Genomic DNA, 23,519 nt, shown 5'->3' on the forward strand with positions numbered 1-23,519 from the left:
AGACCACCCCACACAAGGGACACGTGAGAAAAGAAGCAACCCAAACACTCTTTTCCGTCCTGTTATTTGTGCCTTTCTGTCCCCGCCATGAGTGAGTGTAATTCGACCATCTGATACGTGTTTGTGCTGGAGTAAATAGTTTTATCTTACGTCCTCACAATCATCTCACAAATGAAAATTCCCTTGTTTAATATATATATATATATATATATATATATATATATATATATATATATATATATCCAATTTACTTCTTTTGATATTACCTGCACCATTTTTGTACATCAATGTCTAGACAGCGTTGTACAAATTCATTTTAATCTTAATCTCCAAAAAACGTTTCTTCATCACCAACCCCTTGGTTGAACCATACTGTTCCTAAGATTTAAGATTAAAACATTTCCTTGGCCTCAACGTTCCCTTCTAATTCTGTAAAATCACACTGCAGCACATTGCATATAATTCTAATATATTTTAAACAACTTTATTTTAAACAACTTCGGCTGCCTATACTTATACATGTGATCTTGACGTGCGTTTGACCAGCTCACCTAATGCTGCAGTATTCCGTGTGTTTATAAGGTTTAACAACATGTAATGATGTATCATCATAGATCTCATTTCTAGGCGTTTCTATGCGTTGGCCCTATTGCATATTTGCCTCCCTCACCCCCCCCACCCCCCCCCACCCCCCCCCCCCACCCCCGGGAACCTACCCTCTATCAGGGCTGCAGTTATTATTATGTGGTAATTTTCGGCTGACTTCAACCCAAAATGACCATCTATCTAGCTAGAGATATATCTGTGAATATCTGTAAAAATCTTCCAGTCGCCCTGGTAGAGGGTAGAGAATAACCATGAATTCAACCAAATACACATCTGTGAATGTGTAGTGAAAATCAATGTCGGTTACCCAAAAATTACTGACCGATTTGGCAGAATATATACATGTATTATCCAATACTCAAGTTACTCTACCTGTCTCAAAAAGGAATTGCTTAGTTGGCTCTACGAGCCTCTCTTCAATTATTAATCTCATTATGTTGCAATTTAAATTTTATATTTACTTAAGGTGTTCACAGGGTAAACCAACATTAGGAGGTTTGATTTCATCGCTTAGATATCTGGTGAAAACAGATAAGTCACTCTGTCCGAACAATTCAAATATAATTAAGTTATTTTCAATCTGAATATTTAGCGTACGACGATGTAATCAATTAAAAAGTGTCATAGTACAACATCTCTTATGTGTGAGTGTGTGAGCGAGTGCTATTCCCTTCTTTCTTTTTGTATTTTCATGTATTCGTGATGTATTGTGTCACTAAAAGATATAAAAAAGGAAAGAAAAAATCCATCTGTGGCCCTGGTAGAGGGTTACCCCCCCCCCCCTTCCTCTGGTCATCTGTTTTTAGCACTGTGCAAGGCAAACCTTGTCACATACGGGATAACTCTGTGAAAGTTGCAGCACACACGAATGAAATACTCTTAGTATAGCCTTCCCGGATTATTTTAAAAAGGAATTATAGACATTTTTGTTAAATTATAACTGAAATTTTATGACTCTAAAATGTTTTATAAACATTAATGGGCTTTTTTAATTAATGAAATAACGCGTACGGACTTTTAATTCTGCATAATTTGCATGAAATTTTCTTTTCCTTTCTTTTTCTTATCTTTTCATTGTAAAGTATATTGAACATAGTCGGATTTAACACTTTAAGTAAACAATAAGTGACTATATTCTAAGCAAAGGCACAAGAAAATGGATGTGGATGAAATAATGAGTCCATGTTGCCACGGTGGAATCGAAACTGGAATACATTTCTTCTCGTGTGTCTTTCGTACCTAAGATTAAAATAGGAACGGGTTATTTGTAATTGCAATATGAACAGAATGAATATATATTTTGAGAATAATGGACACAAAAGAAACTTTTGTGTTATGCAAAACTGTTTAATTTTTGATAAATGTAAAACAAGATTAGAGCTTCCAACTTTGGACATACAGTAGAGGTACTTGTAGAAAATATTTATACTGTGACTGTCATGATTTCAATGTGTCACGCGCACTTGTTATTTATTGTTAATTGTAACAATTAAAATGCAAACTAATATCAATTGTAATACAAGGACCGGGGCCTATTTAAATTAATAATAATAATAATAATAATAATAATAATAATAATAATAATTGTGGGTCTGCCGTGCTATGATGAGGGCTAATGTGATTTGCAATGGCGCCTCTCTGAGAAATTACTACCAACACTTATTTTCTGGTTTCTGTGCACTGGAGAATTTTTATTGTGCACACCCGGACTCCATACATGTAGTTGAAGTACCTAATGGTAATAATACTTTATTCCAAAATGTTGTTATGATTTACTAAATAAGTAATTATGAAAATGAAATATTTTGTTTTAAAACTATAACACTGTCGTGTTATATAACCTTCCGTCCGAGAAGAGTTTTGCTCCGTCCAAATCAATAACGAAGAGTAAAAGTAATAATACGTTTATACTACTAGGTTTTATTTCCCTCAGAAAGACTTTTCATGAAGAGGAGATGGTAAATGAAAAGAATAGAGGTCATTACACTAGACTTCGTTTGCATGACAGTCACCGCTTTCTATTCTGTCCAAATCCGGTAATTCTTCATCGCTCCTGCTATCTGGGCGGCGTTGCGTTGGTTGTGTGTGTTTGTTGGTTGAGTGTTCTTTCCGACGGTGGCTGGGTCGCTATCTACTTCTACTACGGGGTGTTTACAGGGGGTTGCGGGGGTCGTGGCGGACGCACCCTAGTTGGTAGATTTAGCACCTGGTTTTGATGGCACCTGGTTTTGAGGATGAGACAAAGTATCTTCCACGTCTTTGTGTATTAAGTATAAAGTAATAAAGAGTCTGTTCTCCACAAGAGATCGGTTCGCAAGTCTTTGATTATCATGCCAATAGGTGAACCGGTGGTAGTATATTTACAAGGACGTTATGCATAGGAGCGTCTATCTTCCCACCTCCTGGGCGAGCATACCCCCTCCCTTCTAGACTATATATTATACATAGGAGCGTCCATCTTCCCACCTCCCTGGCGAGCATACCCCCTCCCTTCTAGACTATATATTATACATAGGAGCGTCCATCTTCCCACCTCCCTGGCGAGCACACCCCCTCCCCTCTAGACTATATATTATACATAGGAGCGTCCATCTTCCCACCTCCCTGGCGAGCACACCCCCTCCCCTCTAGACTATATATTATACATAGGAGCGTCCATCTTCCCACCTCCCTGGCGAGCACACCCCCTCCCCTCGCCACCATTGGTCAAGGTTCTTATACCACGTGGGTTTTCTCTCTCCCACCTCCTGCATCTTCCTGCACAGTCGGCACCAGAAGAACGTGTTCACCGAATGAAAGGAGCTCTTCCAGCGGAAATACTCGTTGTAAAGATCGTCATTTTTGTCGAGTTTGTGCAGATATTCAGCCAAAACCTTGGGGCTTTTGAAGTCATCCACGTTGATATAGGAGTGCGGAGGTGCTGCCCTCTTGTAGTCGTCTGGGCGACCCCCCATTGTGATTGGTATGACGTCGTGCCTAAAAAAGGATTTCGTAAAATACGTGTTATAGGCAGTTTCGCCCAATGTCTTCTCACGTTTACAGACAGAGATGGAAGTATGTGAGACAGAAAAGGGTGGGGCGTAGAATGGCGGACAGGGTTAAACAAAGACAATTAGCACGTAGGACGGACAAAAAGGGTAAAAATGAGAAAAAGGGCGGTACATACAAAACAACCACAATAGTTAAAGGGAATAAAATCATTAGAACCTTACATTTTATGCAAATATAATGTACTCGTAGGTACTCTGCAGAGGATAGTCAGGGAAGTTTTTGCAGTTTTACCGCACATGTGCGCTGTTATGCTTACTAGTATACAAAAAAAACGTTTAACATGTATCTTTCCGAATCAAGTGAAAGACGACGTGGGCAAAAATGAGATTCGTCTTTGATGTTGGCAGAAACACACGACAAGTTATTTTTCCAGCAACGATCTGTCACCTTTATCCTATAAACATTTATTGGGATCCAGATTGATTAACCTTACCCTAAACCATTCAAAAAGAACTTCTCAGTGATGTAATCTCTGCAGTTCGAATTTTCAAACGATAAATAAAACTTGTAGTCCCTGTCCAAAATATCCAGGCAATGGGGGTCTTCCTTTGAACACGTCTTAATACCACATCCCCCGTAAATGTCCACTGGCATGTGTTTATTTAACTCCTCTGCATATCGTCTCCGGCCGTTCCTGTCCCCGCCACAGTTGGAGACAAACCAGGCTATTTTCTTAGTCTTCCCCGCCGCATAATTCTTCTTCGTCGGTTTTGGTGTGTTGAAGGCGGAGTCGTGGCCGGTAGTCATATTACCATAGGGAACATAGGAGCCGTATGGAGCCATGAGTGTGGAGTCGGTCCTGTAACTGACCGTCCAGTTGATTAGGTTGTTCAGTCCTTCCAGCCTGGGGGTGTGGTGGGGGGACTCCAGCAGGTACAGGATCCAGATCTGGTGCCAGGGTTTGCGATGCCATGGTTTGACGGCCTGACCCATTAGAAGGATGGCGTCTGCCTTCGACGCCATTGCCCTATCCGCTGTCACGAAGCAGTTCTTAACAGGGCAGTCATCTGCGTTGAATTGTTCCTGTCCCCCCTGCATCCCCGCCGGTAAGCCGGTGTACACCAAAATAAGCTTGAGTCCCGCGGAAGAGGCGGCAAGGGCGTCATTTTGGTATAAGTTCACGGTCTGTCTGCCTCCGCTATACGATTTGATATACGTCCAACTTACAACGAGAAAACATGTCAAGGAGATGCCATACACTATCCGCTTCAAGTGGCACCTCATATGCTGCAACGATATAGTCACTCGTTAATATCAACCAGGTGTATTGAAGGCGGTGACTGAGCCCTGTGCTGTTATATTCTAGACCTACTGTAATCCTGTTACCACCGCTACTCAAACTCTGAAGCGTGATCTGTTCAGTGTGAAGATATCACCCGATCAACTAGCCGTCCATGGGCTGCTGGACACACTGCTGCTCTTGGAATGCGGTCTTTTACAGAGGTATAAATCCTTTATAACGGCGTTAAGCCTCCATGTTCAACATGTCAACAAAGAGAGGAGTAATTGGGTCACGAACAGCGCGACACTGACCCAGTACGCAAGCGCATTTATCCAGGTACACAAAATTGTTTATTTCACCTGTCTGAAATTGCGTCCGCGATTCAAGCTATCGTCTACGCTGCATTCCATATGACTGAATTAAGAACGGCAATGTGTAACGTTAACAAAAAAATAACACACACGGAAAAAGAATAAGGGCGCAATTACAACTGTGTGCGTTTTCCTTGTATTTTACATATATTAATAAAAAGAACTCTATTCTAATCCACTCTGTTCATACTTCAATATTTCACAGCCACCAAGCGTTCTATGCGCTGTTTGTATAACAACAATGCTACCCCGGCCACCAGGTGAAGTTTTCTATTTACTTATTGAAAACCGGGGTACTGTAGTAGCGGTCGTCGCCCGCTCTATGCAGATAGGTAGGAGCGCTGTAAGGGAATCTCAGCACGTGAAGGGTTACATATGCATGCCGTACACATAAAACATTTGTACGTACAGGTATATGACGGGGACTCCATGCACGACCAGAAGTATGTGTGACTTCAAATGACAACGCACTAACTTAATAATGCGTCATCTAGGTAAGTGCACCGCGTTTAAGTCACATTTATGTAACTAATGATTTACGTTAATCGCATACAATAATTTTCTGTGTCACGGAGCTACTGGGCACAGGTAAGTATTTAGTTCCGTGTTGGTGTATGTGCCAGTCCATGTGTATATATACCCTATGACACCGTCCGTGCCTGTGTGACACCATCTTTACTGGATACTATCGAGGGGACTGACACCTGTGACATCTTTCTCGATGACTTAGAAGATTAGTGATAGGTTCAAGACAGTATGTTAGCTTTCTATATGTCTGTACTGCACATATTCTTTGACGAGAACTTGTGTGAGACGTCATCTCAGGTGAGCCGGAATAATCCCCCGAAAGCTACTAGTATCTGTGGAATACATGTATTGTATAAAGTAAGTATAGAGGCTGGCAAGGGCGAGTCTGGGTGGGTGGGTGGGTGGGGGGGGGGAGAAGGGGGCGTTCCTGTACTTCGTTTTGGCTGCATCAGACATACATGTACATGTAGTAGAGTTCAGCATAAGATTTTATAATAACAAGGGCAATGACCCCACCCATCTACCAATCAGGTCAATCTTTAGCCGAGGCGGTTTTGGGCTTTCTTCTTCGTACTATTTACAGGTCTCAGATCAGTGCTTTCTCTTCGTTTATGAATGGAACCCGTCCTTGTGTATGGCGTCTCCCTCGTCCGCTCTGTGCGACACAGTGTGAACGCGCGCGCGTGCGTGTGTGTGTGTGTGTGTGTGTAAGGGGGTAGGATGGGAGGTAACCACTGCTATCCGCTGTCTGCGCCCAGCCTACGTCCCCCACCCCTGTATCACCCACTGGTAGCCCCTAGTCCAGGGTACAATACGCCCACTGCATCACTCCGCTGGGTTAAACTCAGTTATCAAGAGTAAACATCCAGAGGGCGTGGTCAGGTTAATGATTACCCAGGGGGTGTACCCAGTCCTGGCCGCCAGCTAACTTTACCAAGACACACGGCGTGCTCTTATCTCGCTGGGGACGATAGCACAGCTGTAGCAAATGGTTGCTGGATTTTAACGGTGAAGACTTGCGACAGGCGACAGATGTGTTGTAATTGTGTATAACTGTGCCGCACAGTGTGTGTGTGTGTGTGTGTGTGTGTGTGTGTGTGTGTGTAATAAGTTAACCGTAATTAAATATAGACATTCTTTTATTTATTATATTTTGTGCACTAACGCTGTGCCTGTGTAGCGTTTTGTTGTTTGTACATCAACACGCGAATCATGACCAAAGTTCGTTGCGGTGAAGTTCCAAAGAGAACGCGTGTCGACGCGGGTAATATTATGATTTTGCTGGGGGGGGGGGCGTAACGATAAGGGGTTATAATGTTGTAGGGATGTTAGAAGATCGAGAGTGAGAGTGTTGGACGTAAGGATATTGCTCACTAAACAGTGGTTTAAAATGTAAATTCTCAATCAGCCATGATAACCCTGTATAAAATACATATATAACTTACTAACTTTATTTAGGTGGAAGGAGAGCATCTGAAATTGCACAGTTTATTGTAAATGAAAGAAATGTGTACCAACAATTAACATCCACAAAATATACAAAAGTAAAATAGCACAACGAACCACAACTGCAGACCCACAGCAATTTGTGGGTCAGACCTATTATGATTTTCGTTGAAAGTTGTGTAAAAGTTGTTAATCAAACCAACTAACTCAATCGAAGCTGCCTCACTTCGCCAGATTGATAGCTAATACAATAACTAGTAAAGACGAGTAATTATTTTACGTGTGCACCAGTTTGGTGAAAATGTACATATGGATAAAATTATTTAAATAGGGATGAATTCACAGCTTTAAACACTAAATTACAACCTGATATCTATAAAATTAAAAAGATCTCACCATATTAAACAGTAAACTACAGCATGATAACTACAAATATATTATTAAAAATGATAGAGTAACGCAAATGGTGCGTGGGAATTATCACAAAGGCGTTCCGCTTTACTTTATGTATAAAGCCAGTGAATAGGAGGTCCTTGAATGATACAGATAGTGGAAATTGCCATTGCTTCAACTCAATTTTATTCTTATAAAAAATATTGTGTGAATAATATGAATGACAAAATGTGTTGGGAATGTCTTGAATGTGTTAGAGAAGCTCTACCGCGGTACTTCAATGCTTGGCGAGGCGTATCTGGTGACAGTCTGGTAACAGTCCATCACGGACGAGTGAAAACCATGGTTGTGTTGACACCAGTTATAACAAGCTGTAAGTATGGCCTTTATGGCCCGGAAGGAAACGAGACAGCGATCAGCTAAACCGTCGCCGCGGACCGGAGAGATAACCACCCGTTGGGAGGGACCCTGAACACGTCGACAATTAATAACATACATGCATATATATATATACCACTTAATAATATATTACCCCAGGGAGCTGGGCACTATGGCCTCTCATCTTTGGATAACGCGATCTTATAACTGCTACGGAGATTCCCAGGTTCCGTGTCTGAAACTCTGCACACGGAAAAAATGAAACGACTCCATATTGTAACTTAAACGGAATATATTTTACTAAAATAAAAAAAATACATGGTACAATCAAGGTCAAATGTAAGATTCAATCGAGACCCTTCCTCTCTTTCACGGAATTCCTTGATTTTTTTATGTACAACTTAAAATGTCAATCAGATAAACTATATTGACTTTGTTTCTAATAAACTTAAACATGTTCTTTAACAAGCAGGCCTCCCTTTCATTACACGTGTATGTATATAATTAATTAAGAAACAGCTTATTAATTATATACACACATATTCCCAGGAGACTTTCTTCATTAATCTAAAATGTCCATCCAAATATATTCAGAGACTTTCCGGAAATCAGTTCCGATGCATAACCGGAAATATACATGTGCACGGTAATTTGATATGGAGAAATTACATGTGTATATGCATGCACTGGTCATTACTGCCGCCTTATCATGTCACTGATTAGTACTATCTCTTATACAAGATATAACTGTATAATAGCAATGTCACAGTGTTCACTTGACTGGATTGAAGACGCGCTTGGAATTTATGGAAATGATGGCTGCGATATACATGTAATCAGTCGATGCTTTCACGTGGACCCATCACAGGCACTTAAGTTAGATTTATCATAGTAAAAACACTTTTTCTTTCTTTTTTCTGGTCAAAACTTGTGGGAGTTCCTTTGTCGTATTAACTGCTTTTTTTTTTACAGTCCGCCATTTATATTTACAAACTTGACGGTTAGTGCAATTACCAAGCAGCCTCACGCAGAGCTAATGACAGTAGAAGTGGACGCTGTTGTCTCTGTAGTGGACGCTCTTTGTCTGCTCAGGCAGTGATCATCATTTTCAGCACTCCCAGTTGGTGTGTCAGCTTTCCAACAACGATAACGAATACACTGCATAAAAAATTTCACCAACTCGTCTCGAAAAATCCGAGCCGACGCGACATAAAGAAAAAAGTTAGTATTGTGATTCAGCAAACTTATCAGGAACAATATTGACCAAATGAAGTTATGTTCTGTGGAAGTGATACTGAAGGAAGTAAACCCATCTACGGCTACCCGGTAGATTTGGAAGATTACTAAAGGCCCAGTGATCACGACGAACGCTGTCAGTGTCGTTAACAATAGAATGTTCACTTTACTGTTTGTTGATTCCTTGCCAGCACTGCGCTGCTTTTGACCGGTCAGTTGCCGCCTTAAAGAATGACTCTTCCTCAGCTTCCATACGATAGCGACCGTCATCGCAGTAATGGCGATTGCGATTGCGAACCACAGTGTATACTCTAAACCGGTGAATATATAAAGTAATGTTGTTGATGGTGCGTAGCATAATGTTATATTTGGAGAAGTAAGTAATAAGATCAAAACTGCAAGACCAGAACACGTCAGCAGAGCTTTCCGTCTCGTGCACAGGGAAGTGGCTTGGAGTGGTTTGAAGATTATTATAAGTCTCTCTACAGTTAGCGCTAATATGTAGACGAAGCAGAGCAAATAGAATGCGCTTTTCAAAATAATCGCTATGACAACAAAAGCTTCACACGACAGTTTCAGTCTGCTGGTGAACACGATGCATTCCCACGACTGCTGCAGGAGACGGAGCTGGTCCGCGCCGGCAAGGAACAGGATGTAAACGAAAGTGGATTTCTGTCTAAGACTCGGACGTCGAAGAACCACCAGGAAGGTGAGGAAGTTACCAACCAAACCAATGGCTGTCAGGGCGTGCACAGTGTTACAAAAACAGGTCCTCCCGGCCAGCCAGCATTGCTGCTCGGAGGAGAGCTCGGCATCGTTCACGTTGTCCAAACCATACCTGCTTAGATTGCCAAGAGAGGCGACGCTGGAGTTGCTGGTAAAATTACCAACTTCGGTCTGAATATCAACCTTATCCATTGTACATGTGTTGCCTTCAAGTAATTGATTCCCTCCCCCTTGGTGGTAGACGACGCAGTAATAGCCGGTTCGTAGAAAAGATCATGAAATAAGCGAAGCTGGTAGTAAGAGTATATCACCAATCCTCATCGTAGGTCTAAAGCCCCTACTCTCGACACTTAATGACTTTGTGCGATCTGATTGGTCGAGGTGAGCTGAATATGGAAGTATATACCCCGCCTCCACCCTACACTCTACCAGGGCGACTTCGGTTTTCTACAGATATTTACAGATATGTCTCTAGAAAAAATAGTCATTTTGGTCTGATGTCACCCTGTTGAGGAATCTCAAGGCTGATTACATGGCTGGTAATTGTTTGCATAACTGCTGAGGCACTGCCACTTGACAGGTCCAGTTTAAGTCTGCTTGACAGCAATCAAGACAGTTAATTGCTCTGACAGGGTGACGTCAGACCAAAATGACTGTCTATTTATCTAGAGACATATATGTATATATATGAATATCTGTGAAAAATCGATGTCGCCCTGGTAGAGGGTACCTCCACCCCCACATTCCCGAGAGCCTCCAGGGCCGTAGCCTGAGCAAAATGCCAGGGGGGGCAGTAAGCGGACACGAGGGGGCGAAGCTACCGAGGGGAGGAGGGTGTGGTGTGTAAAATTCCAAATTCCAGGGGGGGCAGCTGCCCCCCCTGCCCCCCCCGGAGGCTACGGCCCTGGCCTCGTCTCAAGCCCTGTCTCATTGACCTGCATTGTAATATCACTGTGTATCTCGCCAGGAAGTGACTGCATAAGGGCGCCGTATATTAAGATGTGATATCTCCACTAGATAATGACGCCGCAAGGGGAAAAGGAAGACATTTAAAATGTGCTGTGTTACGCCGCTCAGGAAATGTCGGGTCTCTCTTTCAGGCCGAGAAATACGACTTGATATCACTCTGCAGTACCTAATTCTTTATTAAACTTTGTTACTTTCTAACTGGTTACACCCAACTGAACATAAAATATTTATAGTGTAAACTCAATCATGGTATCAGGGGATGAAGCGCTAATTTAGTTTCCTGTACTTTATTTCCGGTTTTGCATTTTTTGCGAATGTGATAAATACAGTCATTAGCAAATAATGAATCCATAACGTATTCTATTGACGTATTATTAAAAGTCATTAATATTATGCAAACACACAGGGAGACATCCTGCCCGCTGTGAATTCTAACAAACCGTCAAAATCCACAAGGAACGTAATCTTTTTCATGGTTGGTACATGTATGGGAGTATCCTACATCTCTTCTGCAGATTAGTTTGGATTTTAATTAAGATCAATAATAAGAATAAAAATGGGCCGAGTGATTGTGAAAATGAGTAAAATAATGCTCTTCAGCGAGTTACTTATTTCATGTATTCAATTATTGGTGATGATATACCTGTACTTATACTATACTGACTTGATCAATATTCAGTGAGGACACAGGAATAGTTAATATAACTTATTGACATGTAGAGAAGTGATACAGTGTAGCGTTAGGATCCTTAGCCAGGAAATTACAAAACCGGCCAGATATTCTGTTTTATATAAAGCTTTTCTTTTACTCCAGGACATATAAGAACAAACAAACATTTCTTGTAACAGAAAGAATTCAGATTTGTTTACCGCTAAAACTTTCGTAGATAACGAACCAATTCCTAATGAAATTCCCCACATTAAAAAGTACTGATTTTCAGTTGGACTTAGTAGTAGTAGTAGAAATGTCAACAGAATGAAAAAAATATTTTTCTTTTTCTGCATTAACAGCCCAGACAACAAAATGACGTCAAAACGTGCATTACCAGATGATAATACTGCGAGCAACGATGTGTTGCTAGGCAACGAATCTGACGTCACATGTGGTTGGTTTAATTGGCGACCAAAATGTCTTCAGGTAATAGTGAGTTTCATGGAATGTCAAATTTAGTATATTTTTAAGAACCATAACTTTCTGATGATCTTAATATGATACACTTTTAGGGATCGTTTTATACGCTTCAAATTATGAATGACGTGACTGGAATGTATGTGATTTATTTTAATCAATATATGTTATAATATCTCGTTAGTTTGTACCCCTGACGTTTACAAGTACACTATTTCACTACCTGATAACTATCATGGGACATAACCTGAACTGTGATTACAACAAGTTAATCAGGAATTAATCTCTACTGATTGCTAGATGTTTAAAGGTTTTGTTTATTTAATTTAATTTAATTTAATTTAATTTAATTTAATTCAACCATAATTTGGCAAACAGTCGTCAGGAATCTCTCAATGTGTTTGTATATTCTACATCACCAGGTATTTAGCTCGGCTAAGTGGCTGGTGGCCTTCCTATGCATCGCCAACTGCGCCCAGTCCATGGTGGCCGGGGGTCTCCTCTCAACTGTCATAGGGACGCTGGAGAAGCGGTTCCAACTCACGAGCACCCAGACTGGCATCATTTCGTCCAGCTACGACATGGGGACGGTCCCCGCCCTCTGCGTCATTGCCGTCATAGGGAGACGAACCAACAGGCCGCGGTTCATAGCGGCTGGCCTAACCCTGGTCGCAATAGCAACCTTTATGTTCAGTCTTGGTCATTTTACAACAGGACGATATGTGTCCACTGCGGCGTCATCTGTTGACGAGAATATTTGCGTTTTGAACTCCACGTCTACTGCAGGGTGTGGCCGAGAAGAGTTGGCTGATTTCTCAGGAAAAGGATTGTCGAATTATTTTTATTTGTTCGTTTTGTCGTATTTCCTTGTTGGAATAGGGTCCTCCCCAATATATACCGTGGGTGTGACATTCATGGACGACTGTCTCACCAAGGAGAACGCTTCTTTTTGTATAGGTAGGTACGCAGGCTTTAGATTACAGGGTCGTAGGCTGCGGTGGAGGGTGGGGAGTGCCCCCCCCCCCCCTCCAAGAGTTTTTTTTTTTTAATACAATTTTGAGGTTCTCTATATAATGTATTTTAGCCTTTTCCATTCTATCATGGAAATACATACTACAGGAAATACAAACAACCTGCTTAAACTTCAACAGATAATCCAAGAATAATACGACCATGAAATATTAGTGATGGTATACATATTTAATATTGTCGGTGAAAACGCTGCCTTACATAGGCCGTACCATGCGACCACGTGAACCTTGCTATGCTTTCTCTCCTTTATAAAATGTAAAATGACCCTACTTTGTAAAAACTCAGTTACGTTTGGAGTGTGGGAAGGGAAATGACAGACGAAGTTGCCCCTCCCCACCCCCGGTCCTGAACTGTGAGTGGCAGGGATATGAAGTGGTGTTAACTTCCAGTAATTCTGATATGTTTTCTTCCCCGTGGTGTCTTTCCAGCTGTGTTCTACGCCACTGGTGTCCTAGGCCCGGTGCTGGCCTACATCCTGCAGGCGGTCATTGTGGAGGAGGTCTACGTGGATGCGGACGTTCTGAGCGCAGCAAGGTGAGAGTCCATCACAGTGGCGTATTTAGGGTGGTGTCGGGGGGGGGGGGGGTCCTGACGGAGAAAATCACACCAATGGTCCCCTCTCGAAATAAGAATTTCGACTAGCTGAATCACAGTTCGAAATGGCACCATACTTTCTCTAAAATATCAAAACTTTTCGGGTCCCTTCAGCAAATATACGCTAAGGAGGAGGGGGGGGGGAGTATCAGCTATGCATCAGCGGACCCACCACCTTTAAATGATCCTGGATCCGCCCCTGCATCAGGGAGTAATCAATAACGCTGGCGATAGCATGATATAAAGAAGGAGGCAGTTCTACCTCCCCTGGCCCTCAATCTCTACCTAACGTAACAACTAGAACAATTCTGACTTCACCTTAAGTGTTATGGCCACGTAAAACTCCACCCCACCCTCTGTCGAGAGAGTCTTGGGAATCCAATGCGGCGCAGTTTGGCCGCTGTACAGGTGAGCCCACCTGTCAGCGACGTACACATTTAGTAGTATATTTGCATAACAGTCTCATAGCCCTTTTTAAATTAATCTTAATTACAATCCGAGGAGGATCCTATATTACAAATCAGAGATCATTGCGATCAGATGTGCACAAATGAAGAATTAAGCAAAAAAAGTACTATTGACAATGAAGATTACAAGCACTACATGAATACTACAACTTGTAAGCCATGCAGGATTTTTATAACTTCTGTCAATTTAACGATTGCAACCCTAAATGCTTAGATTTCTTCGTTGGCACCTTCACTATCTATTTATGATATTTAAAAAGCGGGTACAACGGTTTTTGCTGTTAGACGAATTCTATTATACTCTATTTAATTCATTAATTTACTAATTTATTGGCAGTGGCATTCTTTAATTTTGTTTTTTACGTCTTTGAACATTGTTTATATTCACAATAGTTTCATTTAACAGTTTATCTGTAGAGAAGGGGAGCAACGCCTGGCTCGGCGCTTGGTGGATTGGGTATATTATAGCAGCGTCTCTTGTGGCGATGATGATTCTCCCTATAGGTGGACTTCCGCAAGACATGCCAGGTTCTTGTCATTAAATTAACATTGGCTATATCTGAGTTTAATTTTTATTAAAGAGGATAGAACTTTGTGAAAAGACATGCTGTCGCAAAGCGTATCAGTCATTTCTTCCTTGTTTTATTTGTTCTTATTTTATTAACAATTTATTCTTAGTAGATTTGACCATTTTGCTAGTTAACGAATTTTCAGAAATATGTTATAAAGCGTCTGTATCATTTTAACCATACAGTATTTTTGTATAATAATAATAATAATAATAATAATAATAATTTCTAGGTTCATTTCCATTTCTAGGCGCGAAAAAAATCCGGGAAAGTAAAATATCAGAAGTGCATACCTCTTCAGACGACAACTCCAATGACGTCATGACCACCACGCCTACAGGCCTTGAAACCAAGGTAACCGCCAAGCAGTGCTGTCAATCAATACAGGTTCTCTTCACCAATCCCGTGTACATGTTCATCACAGCGAGCGCCATCTGTGAGCAGTTTATTGTGAGCGGATTCACGTATTTTGGGCCAAAATATATTTCAGAGCAATTCTTGACATCTGAAGGACTAGCCGGATCACTGTGGGGTAAGGGTAATCAGAAACGGTATTTTTTTTTCTTTTGTCCACACTTTCTTTATTTTTCAATGCGAATCGTGCCCTGTTCAATATTTCAGAACATGGCATTTTGTCAGTGATTGTGCTGTTTCGGAAAGATCTCTAAGGCGCGGACCACAGGTACAAATTGAATGATAGATATTTAACTGGGCCTACACCATTCCCTATGTATAAAGGCATGAACGCTTTTCATATGTGTCATTTGGGGGAATATTGTTTTCATAGGCGCTGGGTTTCCAGTGGATAAAGTTTTTTTTTCAAAAAATTAGTTGTAATTTACAGTATTGGCATTTCTTAGGGATAAGGGGAACCGAAGTAATTTAGAATTCAGAATCAGGGTCTCTATGATAAAAAAATATAATTTTTTCCTTGACAAGGAGGTCTGCCCTTTTCAAGTGCACTCTAGTTCAAAATTTTGGTATTCGTCAACGTGATTTTGTTATTGTTTCAGGTGCAGTCGCCATTCCCGGCGCGGTGGGAGGGACAGTGGCAGGTGGAATCGTCATCAAGCGGTACCGTATGACCTGCAAGACCATTCTGAAAACAAATTTCTTTCTCGTGTTCATTTCTCTCCTGTTCGTCCCAGTGTTTTTTCTACAGTGCCCAAATCTGGAGTTTGCTGGGATTACTACGGGATATCACAATGGCAGGTAATATGCAGGGGCGGATTGAGGCCGTCTTCTGGGTCTTCCAGATTTTCAATTTTACATCGACGGGCATCTAATTTTTTTCTGTTGGAAGACAGTCCAAAACGGAGGATGGATCAACAAAGATAGTTTGGAAAACTGTCCAAAAATATCTCTGAATCCGCTCCTGATATAGCCTTGTTGAAAGTGGCAATTGATTGGCGCTTATTTCAGGAGGAGATTGGTCAGCCGTACCATCTGTCACCGTCCTCTGAGAGAGGGTCAGAATTATAATCCCAACCACCATGAAATTATTCTAAATTACGATTTATATCATAGGCAGGGGCGGATCCAGGTTTATTTGAAGGGGGTCCGTTTTTTTTTTGGAATGACAGGCCTCGGATTTTTGAGGGCGAACGGTGCCATTTGGTACGATTTAGAACTATGATTAAGCTTTACTATCTACAATTAAAAAGACCCAGTTCAATAGAAAATGGAACGAATTTTTATATCAACCCTGTATCAATTTCTGATTCCCCATCGAGTAAATTCTAAATCATTCTTACGTATATGAAGATTAAAATAGATTAAAAATAAATGAAGAGAGAGCGAGACAGGTTGAACACAAAGAATGGAAATTAACGGTATTTCGGTACAGAGTTTACTTGTGAATGACCCTTAAATCGGGGCTTAAGTAAGCTCAGTATCTGTGGGTATTTCTAAGGGCGAAAAAAAGGAAGCCAAGATATGAAGTTGACTCGTGCACAATTAATTGAATGCACTTCATTTCTTTACGTACTAAAAGAGAGGAATGTCAAGACTCGCCTACCGCCCCCGGTTCCTTTGTTTAAACCCCTTTGACTTTTCTGCTGACAAACCGACTTTTCTCGACCTGAGCTCAAAACTACGGATGATTTTTTACCTAATCTGGGTTATAGAAACAAGTCAAAGATGTTTCTCTACGATAGATTAGTTAAAAAATAACCGAGAGAAAAAGGCTTCATTCTTAGTGTTACTTGCGGTATGAAACATTTACATGTATATACTGCTCGTAGAATATAAATTCCAAAAAGCATGCCATAAAATCTATAACATTATAATATGCGCCTCCGAACAAAAACTTCATAGAATGAGGCAAAGCAAAGATGCTGTTGTTAATGCTGAATTAATTTGGTTTTTACTTAAAAAAATAGAAAAAAATAAATTAGATAAAAAAGTGTTTTCAAGTAAATATTCAATAAAATATTAATTCTCTTGCGGCGTAGCATCCATTTTATATATAATGAAAATATAATTTTTACCAATCTGATTAAATACAGGATAAAATATAGAACGAACAACTTCAATTTCAAAGGCTCTATTCCCATAGATTTTAGATCGATCTATCCCCGCGGGGAGTCTCACTAGATTACTTTCAGATAATCCGACTTAAATGTTCGTCCCGCCTACTACAAGCTGTAAGTGGGTAATTAACTTTCGTGTCCGCCCGGCTGACAGCTATTTAGCGTGAACCCCCAGGGAGTTAGGTCGATCTAAAGTAGGTCGATCTAATCTATGGAAATGGGGTGTTTGATTAAACCAGCCCGACTTATTCCACTATAAATTTATTAATTTTCACACGTTATTGAGTTTTTTCTTTTTATTATTTTTATGAAGTACTAACAGTATATCGCAGATTAAAGCTCGAAATACTGTCAATGCATTGCATCAAATTGTTTTAATTTGTCAGTTTTAATTTTGTAGTTTATTTGAAAACAACAGTTTTCACGCACGCTCCTGTCAATATACAGAGACGGGCTACTTATTTCCCCGGCCCTTTATAAGGAACGAACAAAACCGGTAGTTTTTAATTTTACCTGGCCACTAACAACATTATCTCGGCCTTTTCCCTCCGTAGCACATGAAAAAAATGACAAGGTTTTTATACCATTCGTTTTTTTTAAATGATCCAAAAATATTCATTTTGTGTAAAAGAACATGAGTACGATTAAAGTAATATAAGTTCCGATTTCGTACGAGCACCAAAGAAAGGATTATGAAGTAACATACATCGACAACAACACTAATTCATGTATAGTCATTTCACATCATTTCCAAAAAAATTGACGACTAATTTTAGTACAAGAACCCGGGACTCTTTCACGTTGTTAAATTTCAGTCTCTCGGTTGAAATAAAAAACCCGATGTTTTTTAACGCGCTGCAAGAAAAAAAAAAGAAAAGAAAATGCCCCCTACCTCCAGAATGTTACGACATGTATTGTTATAGACAGGTATGAATCAAATTCAAACAGGCTAATTCAACTTTGATGGAAGCTGTCAAGCGCACACGACTATGAATGACTGTTGTTTTTTTTTTAACAAACGTCAAATACAATTACTACACTCTTCTCTCCGAACATGTAAAACTCCAAAATTCACATCTTTTGATTGACAAGATGCCAATCAAATCCATCAGTTTTGAAAGCTGCTGTCAAGTAGTAACAGCTTGATTGGCAGGTTATATAAACAAACGTCGATCAAAATCATTACTATAGTCGTCTAACACGTAAAGTTGCAGCTTCCTACATCCTTTGATTGACAAGCTGCCAATCAAATTCAGTTAGTTTTGATAGTTGCTGTCAAATAGTAACAGCTTGATTGGCAGGTTATATAAACAAACGTCAATCGTCGTGCACTGTGATTTCTCTTACTGTGAAGCAGTGAGTACGCCAAAAGAGAGCGCTAAAATCTGAAGTTAGTAATTAAATTGCAAAATATTTCAAGAGAATATGTGAAACATGTTTCCAAAACTAGTTCTCTTTTTGAACCCTTCAGCGTGTCTAATACGACACTCTAGATTACAAACTATTTTGTAAAAAGAAGAATTTAGCAAAAGAAACCAATTTAAAAACAGATTCAAGTAAAGAAACATGACATTTGACTTTTTTTTTTGTATTATGTTTGGAATATTGACAGATTCTTTTACTGTCAAAGTGTACTTTCTGCTAAATAAATAAATAAAACGATACTAATTCATCTTCATTAAAGGTGACATTCGTGTTGTGGTTGAAGTAGGTGGTTTAATTGGCTAAATGTTAGCAAGGACCCGTGATAATAAGTGGATGGGAAACAAAAATATTACTGTGAACAAAAATATTACTGTGAACTATTCTCTAGACATTTTCAACAAACAAACCGCTACTTCGCTCTTGTAACTATTTTGTTAGTTTATTTTACTGCAGTAAAGCGTGGATAAAATAGTTCCGAACGCCCTCACAGTGCCAGGGCAGGGGCGGATCCAGGATTATTTGAAGGGGGGTCCGGAAGGACAGACCTCGGATACGAAGCCGACCATTGCCCCCTTTGTGTGGGGTTTGGGGCCTGCTCAACGCCCCCAACAAAGAATTATGTTTTGGAGAGCAAACAGTGCCCTTTGGTATGGTTTAGAACTATGATTTAGCTAGCCAAAATTCTAATTTCAAGAGGGGAATATTGGTGTGATATATTTTTCAGAAATCGAAGGTGGGGTCAGGACCCCTTCACCCCCCCTCCCCTCCCCTCTAAATCCGCCACCGATAGGAGTGAACTGTCGTCTTAACTCTAGTGTGATAACCATATAATTATGTTTGGATGTTTTGAGACTGTGAGTTAAGATGTTTAGATTCGCTCTTGCACCAGGGTAGCACATGCAGGGATATTGATCTCAATGTTGTCTAAGTCGGGGTTTGTTTCATTGAGGTTTGCAAAAGTTTATTGCAGAAACAAGGGTGAATCGGAAACAACAATATTGAAATGTATCCAAGATACATGTTATTAACGATGCATGCCCTCAATCTCATGATAGTAAAAACAATTCTAAGTATAATGGTTAAGCCTATTTTGACTTATGTATTTAGTTTGACTTATTTTTTTTTCTTATTGTTGTGACCGAAGTTTTTTTTTTTTTTTTAATTTAAAAAATTAAAAAATTTTAAAACATTATAGGTATGGATAAGATATAATGAAGAAGAATATCTTGTTTCAGTGACGTTGGCTTCACCAGTGTATGTAACACAGAGTGCGACTGCTCTGCTCTCCAGTACAACCCTGTGTGTGGATCAGACCTGGTCACCTACTACTCCCCCTGCCACGCAGGCTGTCTCAACTGGACCACGATAGGGGGCGCCAAGGTACAATGTTAGAAGTTATTATCACATGCATTTAGTGAAATCTCGCGACTGTAAGACAGAATGCACACCATCACTGTAGCGTGTCACAAAACCGTTCTTTGGGTTTTCCTGTTTGAATGAATCTTGATGTTATTCACAAGGATTTTACTATGTGCCTTTGTTACAATTAAATAATTAATCTGACGCCTCAAAAGTTGCACATTTTTACGTACTTTTACATTAAGGATCTGTGATTCTTAGTTCTAAATTGCTGGCAACTAACAAACAAGTAAAGAGACTGCTTTTTCACCGAATTATCCCGAATTCACCGGCAGATCGGACCACACTACCCGTTTTCAAGGTGTGTGTCGGTACGCATTTCACAGTATCATACCCTGAACAAATTTTGAGATGAGATGTACTACTTTCCAGCCCCGCTGAGAATCATCACTATCACATCGCGTACTGGGCAAAAGCGGTGGCGCGTCTGATACTACAAAGCGCGTACTGACGCACATCTTGAAAACTGGCAGTGTGGTCCGATATGCCGGTGAATTCAGGATCATTCGGTACCGAGTCTGGTAGTTGGGTAGGCCTGTTTTTAGTTATTAATCATTTATTGTTTTTGTTTAGACGTATACGAACTGCAGGTGTGTAGCAGCGAGTCCATCAGTGAATGCGACTGCCGTGGACAGTGCTTGTACTGGCCTGTGTCCAGTGGCGCCACTGGTCGGATATCTGTTCATACTCCTCATACTCATGTTATTGGTGTTTGCCGCCAGTGTTTGCGGAATTATGGGAACGTTAAGGTATTCATTTTTATTACTTCCAACTCCTTATCTTCTTGGCGAGTAATTTACCACAAAGCGTCGATTCGACGTCAGAATTGTCGTAGAAATTACGTTGTACGTAATGAAGACCGCCATACGCACAAAGAAAGCGTCTCATAAATGCTGTAATTAACACCTGCTCTGCTTCTAAATACGCCCACGCCCAATTTAAATAGTAGAATGTTATTTGAACAAAGTTTACACATGGCTGTTTACCAGTAGATTCAACAAAACAGTGGACGAGGTGATAAGGAGACTGAAGTGTTGATAAGGAGACTTAAAATTTTAGACCGATTTTTGGGCTAAAGTAATTGTGTTAGACCATCTCCCTGATGCCCCAGTTCACGTACAATGATTCTTGTGTAAAACCGCTTTTCTTCTTCCCTCCAGGTCAATCCCGAGCTCAGAGAGGGCAGTCGGGATATCCGTCCAGTGGATTCTTCTAAGGAGTTTTGGTAGGAGTTGACTTCTGTCGTTTCAAACTGATCAAACAATATTCATCTTTGAAAATTATCGTATCATCAAATTCCCTGAATAAAACTTTTTGATGAGATTTTGTTCGAATGAGTTGATTTCATGCATATTTCCCTCAGATTGAAATACTTTCTGTATAATTATGGTAGTGATGGTACACACATATCCACTATTTTGTTCAAGATGTTAATTTTTTGTTACTTTTTTCTTTCAGGTTTTATCCCCGGTGGCATTGCCTTCGGGCATTTCTTCGATAAAACATGTCTTCTGTGGCAGACGACATGCGATGAGTCAACAACCAGTGCTTGCCTCTTTTACGACAACTGGTCGCTAGGTGTGCACATGTTAGTAGTTTGCGGTGTATTAAAGACAACCTCTCTGTTATTCGTCACGCTGGCATGGAAGCTTTATAAACCACCTCTGCCGCCAGATTTGAATTACGACAATGGTCAGGCGGTCAATGAAGAGACAGACAGTACTCGCTTGTGATACATGTCGTACTCTCCGAAAACATGCGATCACCATGAATTTCCTTTATGAGCACATTCTGTTTTTAAGTTGTGTATCCTGACAGAGAAAGGCATCTTCTTCACGCCGTATGTGACATTTTATAAACAGTATTTTACTTAACATACATGTACAGTACATGTAGGCGGAGCAGGCGTGAACACTGCATTTCATTATTTTTAGCATTTCGTATTTTTATGCATTCCACATACATTGTAACATATGCTAAAAGCAAAAGTATAAACCTATATGTTTATGTCAATACATTTACAAATACAATGAATAACATTCTTTAAAAACGTTTTGAGTTATGACTAATACAAACGCATACAGAGTCATAATTTGATGGACAGATGATTATATCATAGTGGCAAAGTGTAGGACCTTTAACAAGTACAAAAGCTTATTCTTCTTTAATTTATTTGAGGACAAGCTATACTTTCTGATCATAATTTTGATTTTTGATCATACATTATGCACCTAAAATCGGTTGTTAGGGCGACTACGTCCTAGCTGTAACTGCCATTTTCTTTGAACCCGAAGACAAGGAAATGTCCAATAGGGGTTGGTTAAAATACTACCTAAACCGACTAAGTTACGTAAAAAATCTACAGTAGAATTTTCATGCTCTGTATCACTTTGGAGTCGGTGTGACAGGCATGGTAGTCCTAGGAATGGAAGTCCAGGGTTCCAATATGATTATTTCAGATTAGGGTTAGTCGGAGTATTGGGATAAATATATGGAACGAATAACTGTACAGAGAAATGGGGAACGGACTACGGTTCCTAGCAGACTACCATTTCTGTCACACTAGAACAATTCTGAGAGTTACAGTGTACTTAAAATTTGCTTCATGCGCACAAGCCTCGAAAACCAAGTATCAGTGTATCGTGGAGATTGAATCTAGTCCTCTCGAAGTCACCCGACAGCCCAGGCTGCTAAAGTGGACTATGAGACAATTGTCTTATGTCGTTTAACGAACGATTGATCCAAAACTAATGTAGTTGACACAGGTGCTGAGGTATTGAATGTCCTGGTTAAAGTGTGCATTGGCCGGTACTGCAAATATTCCTAAAATGTCAAAGCATCTGCAAGAGGGGGCGGCGGTTTTGCATGACATTGTTATATTTACTTTGACCAAAACAAACGTGTAACTGTAAGAATAAAATGTTTTCTTCCTCGCTTTTTCAACTACCTTTAAATAAATTTCATTTTAAAAATGAAGAATGGATTGCCTGTCAATTTGCACTAAAATGATAATAACGGCGAAGCCTACGGAGGTAAGGTATAATCCGTGCGTGTTCATGTAGCAGGTTCCGGTTGCGTCCCATCCCTCTCATGTCAGCTGAGGTTTGAGTGGCAGTGGTTGGGGCTACGTCTCACGTCCAGCAGTGCCCCTTTACCAAACTGACAGGTAGCAGCCTACAGTTACCTGGGGTATATTGGGTTGTTGGTTCGTTAATTCAAAGATAATAATAATAATAATAATAATAATTAATATTAATATGGATGCAATATAAGTCATCACTTTGAAACATTTGCAGGTATACTAAAATAATTATTTTTAAGCAGTTAAATAAAATGCTGGAGCTCATCACTTTGTTCCAATTACAAGCGCTCCAGTCGGTGAAGGGGCGTCCCGTTCATTTATTGAATTATCCAGCACGTATACTTA

General features: G+C 40.2%; 2 protein-coding genes across 4 annotated transcripts; one reads left to right on the forward strand and one right to left on the reverse strand.

Annotated features, from left to right (window-relative positions):
• Positions 1 to 2,506: 2,506 nt before the first annotated feature.
• Positions 2,507 to 5,222, reverse strand: LOC106156269 (core alpha-(1,3)-fucosyltransferase). Its single transcript, XM_087019445.1, has 2 exons — positions 4,091 to 5,222; positions 2,507 to 3,582 (listed from the first exon to the last, which is right to left on the reverse strand). The coding sequence occupies exons 1-2, from the start codon at positions 4,879 to 4,881 to the stop codon at positions 3,246 to 3,248; spliced, it is 1,128 nt and encodes a 375-aa protein (XP_086875571.1). The 5' UTR covers positions 4,882 to 5,222; the 3' UTR covers positions 2,507 to 3,245.
• Positions 5,223 to 5,437: 215 nt separating this feature from the next.
• On the forward strand, positions 5,438 to 22,122 carry LOC106172984 (solute carrier organic anion transporter family member 4A1). Of its 3 annotated transcripts, none has more exons than XM_087019443.1 (11): positions 5,438 to 5,744; positions 11,938 to 12,064; positions 12,478 to 13,012; positions 13,516 to 13,621; positions 14,555 to 14,676; positions 14,968 to 15,249; positions 15,731 to 15,929; positions 19,909 to 20,053; positions 20,666 to 20,841; positions 21,253 to 21,317; positions 21,551 to 22,120. In XM_087019443.1, the coding sequence occupies exons 2-11, from the start codon at positions 11,951 to 11,953 to the stop codon at positions 21,823 to 21,825; spliced, it is 2,019 nt and encodes a 672-aa protein (XP_086875569.1). In that variant the 5' UTR covers positions 5,438 to 5,744; positions 11,938 to 11,950; the 3' UTR covers positions 21,826 to 22,120. The 3 variants fall into 3 exon arrangements, with proteins under 3 accessions (XP_086875569.1, XP_086875570.1, XP_086875568.1); XM_087019444.1 differs by lacking the exon at positions 5,438 to 5,744 and adding an exon at positions 5,875 to 6,075 and having other exon boundaries at positions 21,551 to 22,121; XM_087019442.1 differs by lacking the exon at positions 5,438 to 5,744 and adding an exon at positions 6,107 to 6,135 and having other exon boundaries at positions 21,551 to 22,122.
• Positions 22,123 to 23,519: the final 1,397 nt, after the last annotated feature.

This window comes from Lingula anatina, chromosome 8 (assembly GCF_051362555.1).
Source record: "Lingula anatina isolate TDL-2025a chromosome 8, LinAna3.0, whole genome shotgun sequence".
NCBI lineage: Eukaryota > Metazoa > Brachiopoda > Lingulata > Lingulida > Lingulidae > Lingula > Lingula anatina.

What these genes read in the sequence shown, in the direction of transcription:
- LOC106156269 (XM_087019445.1), bottom strand. Translation starts at nt 4,881, where the DNA reads ATGAGGTGCCACTTGAAGCGGATAGTGTATGGCATCTCCTTGACATGT. An exon ending in TTCTTTTTGAATGGTTTAGG is followed by an intron (nt 3,583 to 4,090) that starts GTAAGGTTAATC and finishes ATCCTTTTTTAG; the next exon opens with GCACGACGTCATACCAATCA.
- LOC106172984 (XM_087019442.1), top strand. An exon ending in CCACGATAGGGGGCGCCAAG is followed by an intron (nt 20,054 to 20,665) that starts GTACAATGTTAG and finishes GTTTTTGTTTAG; the next exon opens with ACGTATACGAACTGCAGGTG. An exon ending in GGAATTATGGGAACGTTAAG is followed by an intron (nt 20,842 to 21,252) that starts GTATTCATTTTT and finishes TCTTCCCTCCAG; the next exon opens with GTCAATCCCGAGCTCAGAGA.